This window comes from Oryctolagus cuniculus, chromosome 11, assembly GCF_051225735.1.
Source record: "Oryctolagus cuniculus isolate XC-2025 breed Fujian yellow rabbit chromosome 11, ASM5122573v1, whole genome shotgun sequence".
NCBI classification, from domain to species: Eukaryota; Metazoa; Chordata; class Mammalia; order Lagomorpha; family Leporidae; genus Oryctolagus; species Oryctolagus cuniculus.
In genome coordinates, this window is record NC_142877.1 from 118,655,725 (window position 1) to 118,669,855 (window position 14,131).

The 14,131-nt window shown below is 63.2% G+C and overlaps 2 protein-coding genes across 8 annotated transcripts in view; both read right to left on the minus strand.

The window, feature by feature from the left end:
• ARFGAP3 (ARF GTPase activating protein 3) overlaps positions 1-1,885 on the minus strand; it is a 41,013-nt gene extending 39,128 nt beyond the window's left edge. Inside the window, exon 1 of the mRNA XM_070052997.2 lies at positions 1,751-1,885. Coding sequence (XP_069909098.1) covers positions 1,751-1,819 — 69 coding nt within the window. The 5' untranslated portion in view covers positions 1,820-1,885. The remainder of the gene's footprint in view (positions 1-1,750) is intronic.
• A 6,441-nt stretch (positions 1,886-8,326) lies between these two features.
• Positions 8,327-14,131, minus strand: part of PACSIN2 (protein kinase C and casein kinase substrate in neurons 2) — a 131,063-nt gene continuing 125,258 nt past the window's right edge. For 4 of the 7 annotated variants that reach the window (XM_089307683.1, XM_089307682.1, XM_070053000.2 and 1 more), the window contains 3 exons: positions 13,519-13,632; positions 12,751-12,947; positions 9,022-10,423 (listed from right to left, as the gene is read on the minus strand). In XM_089307683.1, the coding sequence (XP_089163809.1) occupies positions 10,311-10,423; positions 12,751-12,947; positions 13,519-13,632 (424 nt within the window). In that variant the 3' untranslated portion in view covers positions 9,022-10,310. Of the gene's footprint in view, positions 10,424-12,750; positions 12,948-13,518; positions 13,633-14,131 lie in introns of all 7 variants that reach the window. The other 3 variants (XM_070052999.2, XM_070053003.2, XM_089307684.1) reach the window with 3 other exon arrangements.

Sequence of the window (14,131 nt, forward strand, 5' to 3'; positions counted from 1 at the left end):
GGAAGGGAGCCAGCAGGGCCGTGAGCCATATGGAACGCCGGCACCCCGGGCGGTGGCTTCACCTGCTCCACCCCAGTGCTGGCCCCCGGAGATTTATTTATTTAAAAGGCATTTACAGAGAGACACACACACATACACACACACACAGAAAGTGGGGGGAAGGAGAGAGACGGAGAGAGGGAGAGAGGGAGACCTTCCACCTGGTGGCTACTCCCCAAAACACTACAGTGGCGGGGCCCAGGCCAGGCCGAAGCCAGGAGCCTGGAGCTCCAGCGGGGTCTCCCACGTCGGTGCAGGAGCCCAGGGACTGGGGCGTCTTCTGCTGCCTCCCTGGTGCATCAGCAGGGAGCTGGAAGGGAAGTGGGGCAGCAGGACTCCGACCGGCTCCTGTATGGGACACTGGGGTCGCAGGCAGCGGCTTTACCCGCTGTGCCACAGCACCGGCCCCAGTTCCCAGCCCCTGGCTTCGGCCTGGCGCAGCCCCAGCCCCAGGACTGTGGGTATGGGCAGGGAGGAAACCAGCAAACGGGAGGACCGACATGCCACGAGGGGTGTGCTCGGGAGACAGCACGTCACCGTGGAGCACACAGCAGGAGCGCAAGGTTCCCGCGGCAGCGCCGCCCGGGTCCTCGCTCACCCCGCTGGATCCTCATTGCACCCCCTTCTGGGTCGGATCCAGTGCAGGCCCTGTCTACGAGGTGCGGAGTGGCCAGGCAGCCCACCTGGCGTGTGGAAGGCGGCAGGGTCTGGACAGTGAGCCACAAGGCCCCGGGCCCCTCAAAGGCACGCCAGGCACACGGCTGACCAGGTCAGCCCCAGGGCCCTCTGTGTCCACGGTTCCCACTCTGCTACTGGGCTTACACAGTAACCATCTGGGAGCTGGACACCACCCCCAGGAGGCCCCCCGGCTTAGACCTAGAACAAGCAGACTCAGCAGCTGCCACCCCGGAGGTGGCAGTGGGCACCGGAGGGCACTCTGGCCACGGCAGGGACGTGGACAGCCCTTTGCACTCTCCAGCTCCACTCCGACAGGGCGCTGCCCCTTCCGCCCCATGCGTCAGCCCAGCATCCCCAGTCAGCCGGGAAATGTTGTCACCAGGTATAGGGGGTGGAGGGGGGGGGAACCACCCTCTGGAAACAAAAAACCCGGGAAAACCCCAGCCTGGGAAGGGAGGGACCTGCCGGCGCCGACAAGGCACAAAACAGCTGGGAGACATCCACGGCCACCGAGCAGCTTCGCAGATGGGGAAACTGAGGCAGGACCCCAGCAGGTGTCAAAGGGGAGCCGAGAACTTCCGAGGCGCGCTGCTCCGCGGGGAGGGGGCCTCCCGGCTCCCCGCGCACCCCGTGCCGCCGGCTGGAGCGATTCCCTGGCCCTGGCCCTAGCCCCTGGGGGGCCCCGGGTGCCCCATCAGGGCTGGCAGGAGCCCCGGGACGCGCCCCCGGCCCTCCCAGCAACTCCGGACGGTCCAGGCTGTACTCCGCAGACAGCTGCCAGGACCCCCGGAGACCCCCAGGTCTGCCCGGGGCCCCCAGGTGCCCGCGCCGCCCCGCCCCGCCGGACCCTGGGGCGCCCCCTCCCCCGGGCCTCCTTCGCGGGGGCCGGAGCGGCGCGGCCGGGACCGAGCGAGGCCCAGGCGCCGGCCCCACAGTGCGACGTGTCACAGGCCGGCCGGCTCCTCCTCCCCCGGCCGCCCGCGGGGTCCGGCGGGGGCGCCGGGCGGGCCCAGGCACGCCCGGCGGCGGCTACCTTGTTGGTGGGCACCGAGCGGAGGCGCCTGAAGATGGTCAGGATGTCCTGCTTGCTGGGGTCCCCCATGGTCCCCGGAGAACGCCCCGCCAACCGGGAAGCGCGACGAACAGCGGTTGCCGCCTCCGAGAGACTGACGGAGCCGGGGGGCGGGGCTGCGCGTGACGGCGAGGCCCCGCCCCCGGCCCCGCCCACAGCGGCGGCGCACGCGTCTCTCTTCCTCCCGGGAGACCCGAGCCGAGCCGGGCCGCTGGCCACGCCCCGCGCTAGTCCCCGCCCACCACAGCCCCGCCCCCGGGCACCGCGCGCGCCTGCGCAGAGGGATGGCGCGCCTTCGGGGTGCGCGCAGCGGTGTGCCCTCGGCGCGGGCGGTCGAGGGCGGCTCCGCGCTTCGCCTGGCTGGGTCGCGGTTCCGCCTGACCGACCGCTTCTCACGGGCTTCCTGTGGCTCAGCTGAGTGCCGGGACGTTCTCCCTTGTAGGGAGCCAGGGTCGGTCCCCGGCCCTTTGCGTCTGAGGGGCGCAGGGGGAGCTGGAACGAGGGCAAGGCGAGGTCGAGGCTGCTCCCCACCGTGGAGAGCCTCGGGAGAAGCAGCAGCAGGGCAGTGCAGGAGAGACGGCGTCTACACCAGCGCGGTCTACACCGCAGGCGCGTGGGGGAGCAGCGCATGTGCACACCTGCGGCTGTGGGCTGCGTGTCCACAGACCTCGGCACCACCCAGCACTGTCAGACGGTTCTGCCCGCCTCCCCTGCTCTGAACACGAGCCCCTTTCTTTCTCGTTTTTAACTTTACGAGAGGTTGAGTTTGGCTCCTGGGTCTGGAGGTGAGGGTCGAGGGACTGAATCCGGGCCGGCTTCCTGCTCTCGGGGCGGGGAACACGTGTGTGTCCGGAGCGTGGATTTCTTGGGGTCCCAGCTGTTTTGTCCACCTCTCCTTCCGCAGCGCCCAGAGATTTGTGGGACGGGCCTGGGCCGTAGGAAGCCCCAGAGCCGGCCGCTGCCGGTGTGGTGAGAACAGGCCGATGTCAGCGAAGCCAGCCCGGCCTGAGCCCCGGGCAGCTGGATCTGCAGACGCGGCTCTCCCAGCAGAGCGCGGCCCCGGGGACGCTGGCCCGCCGTGGGCAGCAGGGAGGCGGCTGAGGCTCCAACAGATTCTGAGACGCCACGTGCGGGATAGGGTATCGGTTTCAGAGTCTCCATTACGGCGCCGAGGTCCCGCAGTGGCGAGGGGACAGTGTCGGCCACAGTGGCGCTGGCACAGACACCTGGGTGCAAAAGTAAACCTCAACTCACCCCCAGCAGAAGGATCGCAGCCCTAGGTGTGGCTTCTAGAAGAAAGTCAGGGCAATATCCTAGATTTAAAATTTTATTTACGGGGCTGGTGCTGTGGCACAGCAGGTAAGGCCACCACTGCCTACAGCGCCGGCATCCCATATGGGTGCCAGTTCAAGTCCCAGCTGCTCCACTTCCGAACCAGCTCTCTGCTGTGGCCTGGGAAAGCAGTGAGGATGGCCCAAGTGCTTGGGCCCCTGCACCTGCGTGGGAGACCTGGAGGAAGCTCCTGGCTTTGGCCTGGCCCAGCCCTAGCCATTGTGGCCATTTGGGGAATGAACCAGCAGATGGAAGACCTCTCTCTCTCTCTCTGCCTGTTTGTAACTCTGCCTGTCAAATAAATAAATAAATCCTACCAAAAAGAAAAAAAAGCGAAGCTGGGACCCAGGCCCAGGCAGGCCGCTAGGCAATGCCGGTGTTCCGAGACCCCAGGAGCTGGGGCCCAGGCCCAGGCAGGCCGCTAGGCAATGCCGGTGTTCCGAGACCCCAGGAGCTGCAGGCTGCCTGCCCGGGGTGTCTCACTTCCAAGTTTTATTCTCGGGGTGGATTTGGCCTCCCAGTCGGGATGCTGATGGGGGCCTGCATCTCTGAGTACCTGGGTTCAAGCCCCAGTTCCACTCCCGATTGCAGCCTCTGCTCACACACGCCCGGGGAGGCAGTGGAGCCGCTCAGGCGGCTGGGTCCTCACCCTCCTGGCCCAGCTGCAGCTGTCACAGACTTCTGGGAACTGGACCAGCAGATGTGAGCTCTGTCTCTGCCTCTCAAAACAAAAGCAAAAACAAAAAAAAAACTATTCACAGGACACTCCTGTTAAGAAATACGACAAGCCACAGACTAGGGGAAAACATTTGCAAAATACACATCTGATAAAAGACATTTCAGGAAAGAATTCTCCAAATTTAATGGTGGGGCTGTGGTGCAGTGGGTTAAAGCCCTCGCCTGCAGTGCTGGTATCCCATACGGGCGCCGGTTCAAGTCCCGGCTGCTCCACTTCCCGTCCAGCTCTCTGCTATGGCCTGGGAAGGCAGCAGAAGGTGCCCAAACAGAAATCCAGGCTCTTGGCTTCAGCCCAGCCCAGCCCTGGGCACCTGGGGAAGGGACCAGTGGGTGGGAGACCCCTTAGCTGTGTCTCTCCATGTCTCTGTGTCACTCTTTCACGTTAAAAATAAGTAAAAAGGTGTGGCCACCAGGGCGGGCACACACTGCCTTCTGTGTCTGTTGTTTATCCTTCATAAAGATAAAGACGTCCTGATCCGCTCCGGCCAAGTGAAACAGCATTTCGTTTATTCAGTGCATTTACGGGTCAGTAGGCGCTTGCTGTATGCCTGATGCCACCCCAAAGGAAAACAGACCGGGCCCAGACAAAGTGACGCTAAGCACGGTCCGTGCCCTGCCCCGCCCCGCCCCGGACACAGGGGGCTTTGGCGAGTGCTGGGAGAGAGCCGGTGAGTGCCCAGCCCTCAGCCCCGGCGCTCCCGTGGGTCACAGAGCTCTGAAGATGAGCGCTCAGGCTGCCCAAACGGGACGTTAACCAAGGCCCCAGTGTGAAAGTGCGCACTGATTCTTGGAGGAGATAGAAATGGGACAGGTGCCATTCTTTTTTTTGACCGGCAGAGTGGACAGTGAGAGAGAAAGGTCTTCCTTTGTCAGTTGGTTTAACCCTGCAATGGCCGCTGCGGCCGGCTTGCTGTGGCCTGAACCCAGGACACTGGGTTCAAGATAAAGACTCACATCTCCCCGCCTCCCCCCAAGAGGGGAAAACCCACGGGAAAAGACTGCGCAAAGTGCGACGCCTTTTAGGATGCAAATCCTGGCCAGCACCGCGGCTCACTAGGCTAACCCTCCGCCTGTGGTGCCTGTGGCGCCGGCACACCCGGTTCTAGTCCCGCTCAGGGCGCCAGATTCTGTCCCGCAGTGCACTGCGCTGATCCGATGGCAGGAGCCAGGTGCTTCTCCTGGTCTCCCATGGGGTGCAGGGCCCAAGCACTTGGGCCATCCTCCACTGCACTCCCTGGCCACAGCAGAGAGCTGGCCTGGAAGAGGGGCAACTGGGACAGAATCCGGTGTGTCGACAGGGACTAGAACCCGGTGTGCTGGCGCCGCAAGGCGGAGGATTAGCCTAGTGAGCCACAGCGCCAGCCTCCATTCCTTTCTTTAATGGGATAAATGGTTGGGAATATCTTCACTGGCTCACGTTCGCAGTACAGCAAAAATAACGGGCCCGTGGAGTGAGGACACGGCTACGGAAACCCATCCTTGAGTGCTGGTAACTGACTGGAACCCTCAGGAGCTGGACACAGTCCAAATGTCCTCCCCCTGGACTCCCAGAGCCCAACACATTCATTAGAGGGAAGCTCCCCGAGACTGGGATGCAGCCCTGGTGAGGAAGACAAACGAAATGAAAGACGACAAGACGATTGTGAAGGCTCCGGATTTTATGGTTCCGTGCATGTGACGCTGGCTGCAGAAGGCAAATCCACAGCACTAGAAAATAGCTGTGGTCTTTAGGGACCGGGGTGAACCTGGGGTGATGGAACAACATACTGATGCGGCCACAATAGCCAGGGCTGGGCCAGGCTGAAGCCAGGAGCCAGGAGCTCCGCCTGGGTCTGTCCCGTGGGTGCAGGGGCCCAGGCACATGGGCGTCCTCCACTGCTTTCCCAGATGCATTAGCAGGGAGCTGGATCGGAAGTGGAGAGGCTGGGACTCGAAATGGTGCTCATACGGGATCCCGGTGTCGTAGGTGCTGGCTTAACCTGCTGTGCTATAATGCCAGCCCCCAGTTCTGTATCTTAATGGTGGTCCCGTGACTGGATGCATTCATGAAAACTTGAAGAACTGGGGGCGGGCGTTTGCAGTAGTGATTAAGACGCCGTTTGGGATGTCCGCATCTGAAATCGGCGTGCCTGGGTTCGCACCCCAGCTCCAGTGTGGATTCGGCTTCCTGCTGATGCACAGCCTGGCAGGCAGCAGTGATGGCTCGAGTGGCTGAACACCTGTCACACACCTGGAAGGCCTGGCTTGAGTTCCTGGCTCCCAGCTTTGGTGCGTCCGGCTCCAGCTACTGCTGGTATCTGGAGGGCGAACTAGCTGGTAAAGTGCCCTGTGTCTCTGCCTTTCAAAAAAAAAAAAAAAAAAAAGTTGCCAATCTGCACCTGACCGTGTAGAGCCAGCCGGTGCCGAGCAGTGTGGACCACCACACAGCCCTGAAACATGTTTGTAGGGATAGGAGATGTCCTGCTGTTAACAATGCAGCAGGGCCCCGCGCTGCATCTGCAGTTCTGAGACACCCACGCCGCCAGCAGCCGCCAGCCCCACACGCAGACCAGTGTCGGCCGTGTGCCCGCCGGAGGGCAGGGCTGTTGACGACCCACGTTTGAACACTCACCGAACTTTCAAATTTTCATCTGAGCCTCTGCACCAAAAAAATCTTACACAGGGCCACAGGAGCAGCCTGGCGGAGTGGCCAGTGGACCTGCGGGCAGTTATGCCATGGTGATCCGAATGCCCCTGGGTCAGGGTCCTCCGAGTCCCCCTCCTCCTGGGCCGGGCACTCAGTGGCTGCAGCCATCGGCTGGGCAGCTTATAAGTGACAGAAGTGTCTTTCCCGCAGTTCTGGAGGAAGTCCACTTTCCCACCGTGCAGCCTTCCAGCTGTGTCCTCTCAAGGTGGGGGGAGCGGTGGACAAGACCCCTCCAGCCTCCCTTACGGGGGCTCCTCCCTCATCACCACCCACCTCCCAAAGACCCACATCCTAACGCCACCACCTTAGTGGGATGGGAGATAAACACTCAGGCCCTAGTGCCAGGTCAGTTCTAACCCCGAGCCTGGTGAAGCCGTACCTGGCTGGGGATAAGCCTCAGACCTCGACCACAGAGGCGCCCCCTCCACACGGGCTCTGGCTCCCTCTGCAGGCACCTGGAGCTCTCCGGCCTGGCCCCAGGGCCCTTCTGCCTGCTCCCACTGCAGGGACCAGAAATCTAGCCTGAGGCCACTGCCCGCCCACCCAAGTGAAAAGGGGTCCAGAGAAGATGTCTTCCACAGGTACCTGGGGAGGGTGGCAAAGGCGGGGCGTGGCTACCGCTCTGCTGAGGGCTCGGGTTGTAAAAGGGCTGGGAGAGGACAGTGGCGTACAGGGCGCCCACGGGAGGGGCTCTTGCCTCCAGCACACCCCAGCGTCACCCTCACTTTGCAGCTGCTGGGGCCTCGAGTGCCGTGAGTGCTGAGGTCCTCCCTGTCCGCCGGCACCAGTCTGCCCTCCCCCAGGTGGGGGCGCGGGGACTTCTCACTGAAGTGGAGGAATGGCTCGGTGCGGCTGGGCTCGGGGAGGCCTCCGGCATCCTCTGTGTGTGTGGTCGGCGGGCACAGCTGCCCCTTCTGCCCTCAGAGCCTAGAGGATTTCCTCAAGGAAAAACACAGCCTCTTCTTGTCTGTCCTGGCACCACGAAGTCTTCACACAGTAGGTGCTCAATAAATGCCCAGGGAGGCACTGGATGCCCAGTGGATGGACGTGGAGGGAGCCCGCTGCTTTGCTGCTAGGGTCAGGCCGTGAGCAGTTCCCCCGGCCACTTGCCCTGGGCAAAGCACGCTTTCCCTTCACTTGGGCTGTTTCCCCAGGAGCTAGGAACGGACTGGTCAGGGGCCACAGGGACTTCAGCCATCCCTTACCTGACGCGTTGTGAGCAGGTCCACTCCAGGCCTGCCCCAGCCCCGTAGGCTGTCGGTGACGGCCAGGCCAGGCCAGGCGGGGGAGGGAGGCCTTGCACGTCTGGGTGGCTCCGGGCAGTCCTGTGGCCGCTCTGCAGGCACCTCCAGACTCAGCGTCTCAGCTTGGGTGACAGCACAGCCAGATCCCTGCCCAGGTCACTTGGGGGGGGGGGGGCTGAGGAGCACCGGCCCAGGACCCCGGTGCCTCAGAGTCCTGGGAGCCGAGGGAGGGGAGGACGGCCGGTGGCGCTGACCAGGGCTGAGCGGGGCCAAGAGCACACAGGAGGGGAGCCAAGGATGGTAGGGGACCCCAGCCCTGACCGGCCGCTGGGTCCCTCATTATCACAACAGTGATCTCTCCCCTTCCTCTAACCCTCCAGCCAGGGAGGCACCCACCACCCCTACTGGGAAACAGGCCTGAGCCTGCCCAGGGCAGGGGAGCAGAGGGAGGGGCCTTGCTGGGCAGAGGTCATCTCATGTGAGCTTCCAGCCCCGCCCCTTTCCACTGTTGTCCCGGTCAGCCCACATGTTGTTCTGTTTTGTTTTGAAAAGATTTATTTATTTGAAAGGCAGGGCATCAGAGAGAGGCAGATAGGCACAGAGGATCTTCCATCCACTGGTTCATTCCCCAAATGCCTCGGACAGCCAGGGCTGGGCCAGGCCGAAGCCAGATGCCAGAACTCCAGCCAGGTCTCCCACGTGGGTGGCAGGGGCCCAAGTACCAGGTGCGTCGGCAGGAAGCTGGACTGGAAGCAGAGGAGCCGGGACAGCACCACACTCAATACGGGATGCCAGTGTCGTAAGCCGTGGTCCAATCCACTGCGCCACCACGCTGGGCCCAGCCCGCACCTCGCTTCTCCCGTTGTCAAGCTGGGCCTCCTTTGTCCTCAGCTCCCCCAGTGGGGCAGGGGCTCCCCAGGGATTCTGCTCAGTGCCTGGGATGGCTGGGGCTGCTCCGCGGAGCAGAGATGGGGCGATGCGTCTCTCCCCACGGGGCACTGGGGTCATCTGCAGATGACTCAGGAGGTGGAACACAGGCCCGACGCAGGGCAGGGGCTCAAGAGCTCCCAGGGCGACAGGTGCCGGTCTTGTGTGTGGGGCCTGGCGGTGGGGGCAGCCCGGGCTGTCCACCCCCAACCTCTGCCCTTACTCTTGCCGAGCTCTGAGGCTGCTAACCCGCGCAGACACACCCGCCAGCCGTGGGAGCGCGGGGCGATGCTCGGTACAGGGGCTTGATACGCACAGATGGAGTGTTTATTGATTTTGTCCTAAAACACTATACACTTAAAGGAACTAAAAGACTGGACAATTCTGGGCCAGTCTGTAGCGCAGGAACGAGGGCTTGTGCTGGGAGTTCTCACACAGACACCTTCCAAGTGAGACGAGCGCTCACCGGAAACACAGAGGAAATGCATAGCTCGTGACGGCGGCGGCCATGGCCCCACAGTCTGCGCCAACAGAATCAAGGCTCTCCCCCTCCCCGTGGCCCAGCGGGGCGCTGCTGCAGGGCTGGGCTCTTCACAGTGTTCTGCTACAGGACCGGGGGCTGAGGCGCTAGCGGCCCCCCCGCCCCAGCCCCGGGAGGACAAGCCGCCCCAGCAGTCTCCACTTCCGCTCTGGGGGGCCCACGGCCCAGCCTGTCCCAGGGCCGCGGACTTCAAGCAGTTTGCAAGTGAAACGTGCTGTCCGAAGCCGTTACGTCTCATTAAAACAGCAGGTGAACTCTTTAGATTCTCTGAATATCAAATAATATATACAGATATACACAAGACATGACAGTCTCGCATGGCAAAGCATCTCAACCTACGAGGCAGTGGCTTGCACAGTTAGTTTTGCTTTTCAACCTTCTAAATCACTGATAAAATCGTTAATTTGCAAAAGAATAAAGTTTTAAGCAAGAATAGAGAAAATACTTTTTAAACACGGTGACTTTGGGGAGCTCTAGGTGGTTACTCCTGAAGCCTGCACCCCAGGGCCGAGTGGCCAGAACCCGCCCACAGCGTGCGCTCCTCGCCGCGGCCGCCTCCTGCCTCCAACCGCCCCGCGCCCGCCGTGCGCCCCGGCAGCTGCCCTGCGCAGCACGGGCGGAGCCGGCCCTGCCGCGTGACCGCTCAGCCTGCGGCCTGACGTAAGCGTCAATGAACGAATGGCAGAGCAGGCGCGGGGAAAGCAGAGCTGTACACGGCCTTTAGATTAAGCACCTCAAAGCCTTCACTCAGAAAATGGCGCCTAGGTGTGTTCATTGAAGTCGCACGTGACGGGAGAATTCGGGGTGACCGCCGGCCGGGGCCGGGGCGCAGGTCAGGAATACACAGATCCATGATAAGCTGGGGGGGCGGCTCTTCCTCTGTGGCACCGCGGCTTCCTGCGCTCGCAGCTCCTGCTGCACCGGACAGCTCTCCGCCCGCGAGGACGCCGCACGGCCAGCTGGGGGCGCCAGAGCCGCCGCTGCCTGGGCCGGGGGCTAGCGGGGCTCCTGCGATGGTGGCTCCCATCCCTCCGCCAGCCCGCCCACGGCCCATCACTGGATGGCCTCGACGTAATTGGCCGGGTACAGGCCGACCTGTCCGCTGTCCAAGCGCCCCTTGCACCAGCCCTGCTCATCCTCGTCCTCTATCTTGGTCAGCTCGTCCCCTGGAAGACAAAGAGGAAGCGGGCTCAGCGAGAGGCCAGGGAACCGGCCAGCGTCTGAGCCCCAGGTGGATCCGCCTGCAGCCCCACGAGGGCCCCGGCCTTGGGCATCCTCCCGGGGCTGGGGCCAGGGCTGCTTCACTCCCAGGGCCTCTGAAATGACTGAAGACTGACCACTCTCAGAGCAACCCTGCGGCAAGCGGCTCTTAGTGGCCACCATGGCTCCCAGAGGACGACAGAGTGTTAACTCCGCAGGCCTGAGCCTCCCTCCCTGCCTGTCCCCACCCCACCCCGCCCTGTGCCCCCTCCCTCACGGCTGCCCCCCACTGGCTGCTTCTCGGTGCTGTGGGCTCGGTGTCTTGGCTAACTGAGGCTGTGTGAGGGAAGGGACCCTGTCAGACCCCTGGCCCAAGGCTCGGGCTAAACAACACTCGCCACGCCTCCTGACGCGTGAGACGGACCCTGCCTAGGCTCCATCTTCCCTGCTCTGGGCCAGGCTCTGGTGGGGGAGATTCGGCGATGAGAGGAACAGAGAGAGCCTGCTCCCTCGAGGAGACACACCGGGGACCGGCGGAGCTGTGACAGGGCAGGCGGCGCTCGGGCAGGCGAGGGCTCGCTCTGGGAACCTGGTAGTCCGGGGGCTGTTCTGTCCTGCCTGGTTACCTTGCGGCTCTGTTTCGCTAGCATTTGATTTTTCAGAATCAGATGCAGCTCTGCCCTGTTTGGCAACACGTCCCTGACGTTTTTATTCTGTGTGGCAGCAAAACAGGTGAGGATGTCTGTGATCCGAACCTGGGGCTGGCGGCACTCGCAGGCCCGCCTGGGCTGGAGGCCCAGGGCCGCAGCTCACCGGCCGGGCGGTCTGGGGCCTGCCCACAGCGGGCGCCGAGTGAGCGCGAGCTCCGGCTGCTGCCCCGGAGGCCACGCCGCTGTGTCCACACAGCCTCCAGCAGAGCAGGAGCAGGCAGGCCTCACGTCTGTGCCGAGCGGCCCCTGTGCCCTGCGTCTCGGCCTGGCTGGGGGCTCACTGTGTGCGGAAGCTGCCGCGGTGTGGGACGAGGCGGGCACCGTGGGGCGCGGCAGGCGGCCCGAGCCCTGCTGGGTGCAGAGGCTGCAGCAGAGGTGGGAACTGATCTCACATCGTGAAAAAGCAAAGCAACAGAACACAGCCCAGCGGACAGGGGCGCCTTCCAGTCATGAGGACGTGAGCTGACGACGAGACGTTCATTTTGCTTTGCCTTTGACAATGTGCTTGGAGTTGTCTGTAAAACCGCTGTCAAACCCAACAGGAAAGATGGAAAAATATGAAGACATGAAAAATAAATAAAGTAGAGGTAACAACCCCAGCACAGACGACGGGAAACTGGATGAAGATGCTTTGAAGGAACACATGGAAGTGTCCCCAACGCTGGTGGCCAGCCCTGGGGCGGTGTCCGGCGACAGTCAGCTGGCACTGCTGTGAGCCGAGGGCCTCCGGGCACAGCACACCTCCCTCAGCTGTTGGGGTTGGCGGGTACACAGGGGCCTGGGTCCGCTGAGGGTGGCCCTGCTTCCGTCTTCCTGGAGGGACAGGTGCCTGCTCTGGGGTGGCTTCAAGGAGGGGACAAGGCAGAAAAAGGAACCTGGGGTCCTGTGGCCCTTAGCCCGGGGCTGCTACAGGTTCCTCAGGGCTAGCACTCACTTTGCAAACAGAGGGCTGTGGCCGATTTCAGTACACTGCAGCCAGCACATAAAACATACATGTATGCACACACGCGTGTGCACACACACTCAACAGGACAGAAATCCCCACAGGCAGAGCACCGGCACTCAGGACCCAGACGGTTCTGCAAAGCCAGGGTCAAACCACGGGCAGCCGGGTGTGGGGGGTGTGGCTCTGACAGGGCTGCAGAGCCCTGGCCAGCGCACGGTGCTTCTCTGGGGCCTGGGCAAGGCTGTGGTTCTGCCCAGGACTAGGCTGGCAGCGAGGGCCTGCAGAAGGGCTTTCCTTGGGGACCTGCAGGGCTGGCTGCTCCCAGAGGGTGCTGGGGGAGCCCGGTGGTCCAGGCCGGGAGTGTCTTCTGCTGCCCGTGATCAGTTTGCCTGCCCAGCCCTGCAGGGGAGCCGTCCTGGGCAGAGATCCGGGGCACCGCAATGTTTATTTTCTGAGCTCTGCTCTGCCATTTGAACACCTGCTCTTTTTGAACTGGGGGTGGGGTGGGGAGGTAGGGGTAGTGCGGCCCCATGAGTGAGGTTGGCAGGAACCTTTCCAGACTTTGTAAAACCAAAAAGAGAAACCTCCCAGGCAGGTAGGAAGCCCCCGGCCCCGGGAGCCGCCAGAGCCCACCTACCGGCCTTGAAGCTCAGCTCGTCGTGTTCCTGCCCCTCGTAGTCATACAGCGCCCGGACCCGCACTTCCGTCCCAGAGGTGGTGTCCTCGTCAAAAGGATTTGAGTCCCCGTTGGCATCCGTGGAGGAGAACGGGTTGTTGGACTCATCGTCTGACCAGTCGGCGGGGTAGCTCTGGGTCTTCTCATAGCTGCTCACGCTGCAAGAGAGGGGTTGACACCAGGTCCTTGGCACGGGGCTGGCAGAGGGCAGGAGGCCCCTGCCCAGAGCCTCAGCCCCGCCCCGGGGCCTCCACCCAGAGAGGAGGGGGTGCAAGAGCCTTGGGCTCGGGGCTGACGGCTCCCCAAGGGGCACAGCTCCCCCTGGTGAGATGGCATGCGTGACCAGGCCCTGGCGAGAATTCATGCCATCCACACTCATCCCGAGGCCCCGGGGACAGTGCCCCGGCAGAGGAGAGCCGGCCCCGCTCCTGCAGGCCCTCAGCACAGACATCCTGTCTGCAATTGTCCTCCTGCGGTGGTGGAGCCAGGGCCTTGCGGAGTTACCAGAAGACAGAGAAAAAGCGCCAGAAGAGTGTTAGCTGTGCCCTCCCAAGAAATGGAGAAGCCAGAGACCGGCCACCGCGGGCAGCAGGCCGGACTGCAGCGTGGCCGTGCCCACCTCCACAGGAGCTTCATGCATTGCTCGGTGAGACCCCGAGACGCCCCTGGACAGAGAGAGAGGAAAGAGAGAGCGAGGCGGCACCCAGATGGAAGCGCGTGTTCACCAACTTTTTGGGCTTAATGTCCTCCTTCTCACTGACGGTGCTGCCCGTGTCGTCCTCGTCCTCGAAGGGGTTGTAGCTGGACTGTGACTGGGCGGGGTTGCTCGGGACACTAAGGTTGCTAGGGGAGAGAGAGAGCGTTCAGGGGACCCGGCCCAGCGGCCTCCCGGGGCAGGATCACGGTGCCAGGATTCGAGGCCAGGGCAGCTCCTCGCCCGAGTGCGGGCCACGTTGCTGGGACGGGAGTTATTACTTCAGCAGAACACGAGGCGACACGTGCTTCCACGGCCTTCCCCGCGTCTGCTCTGGGCTCCCACTGCTGTGAGCTGGTGGGTCAGAGAGCTCGGGGGCTCCCTGGGCGGACGCTGGGCCCTGCTGATGAACAGGGGCGTCAGGCTCACCACACCCCCAGCACGGTGCCCGCCTTTGACCACCACACAGCCTTGGCTAAGTAGAAAGAAAGACCCTCCCTGTGCTCCAATGCACTCGATCAGCCGCCCCCCCGGCGCCGAGAGGGCTGGGAGCCAGGGGGCGGGATGGAGGGAAGGCAGTGTGCAAAGCATTGGAAGGGAGACTGCACAAGGTAATAAAGAGAGAAGCCAAGTCCCCCGAGCGCTGGC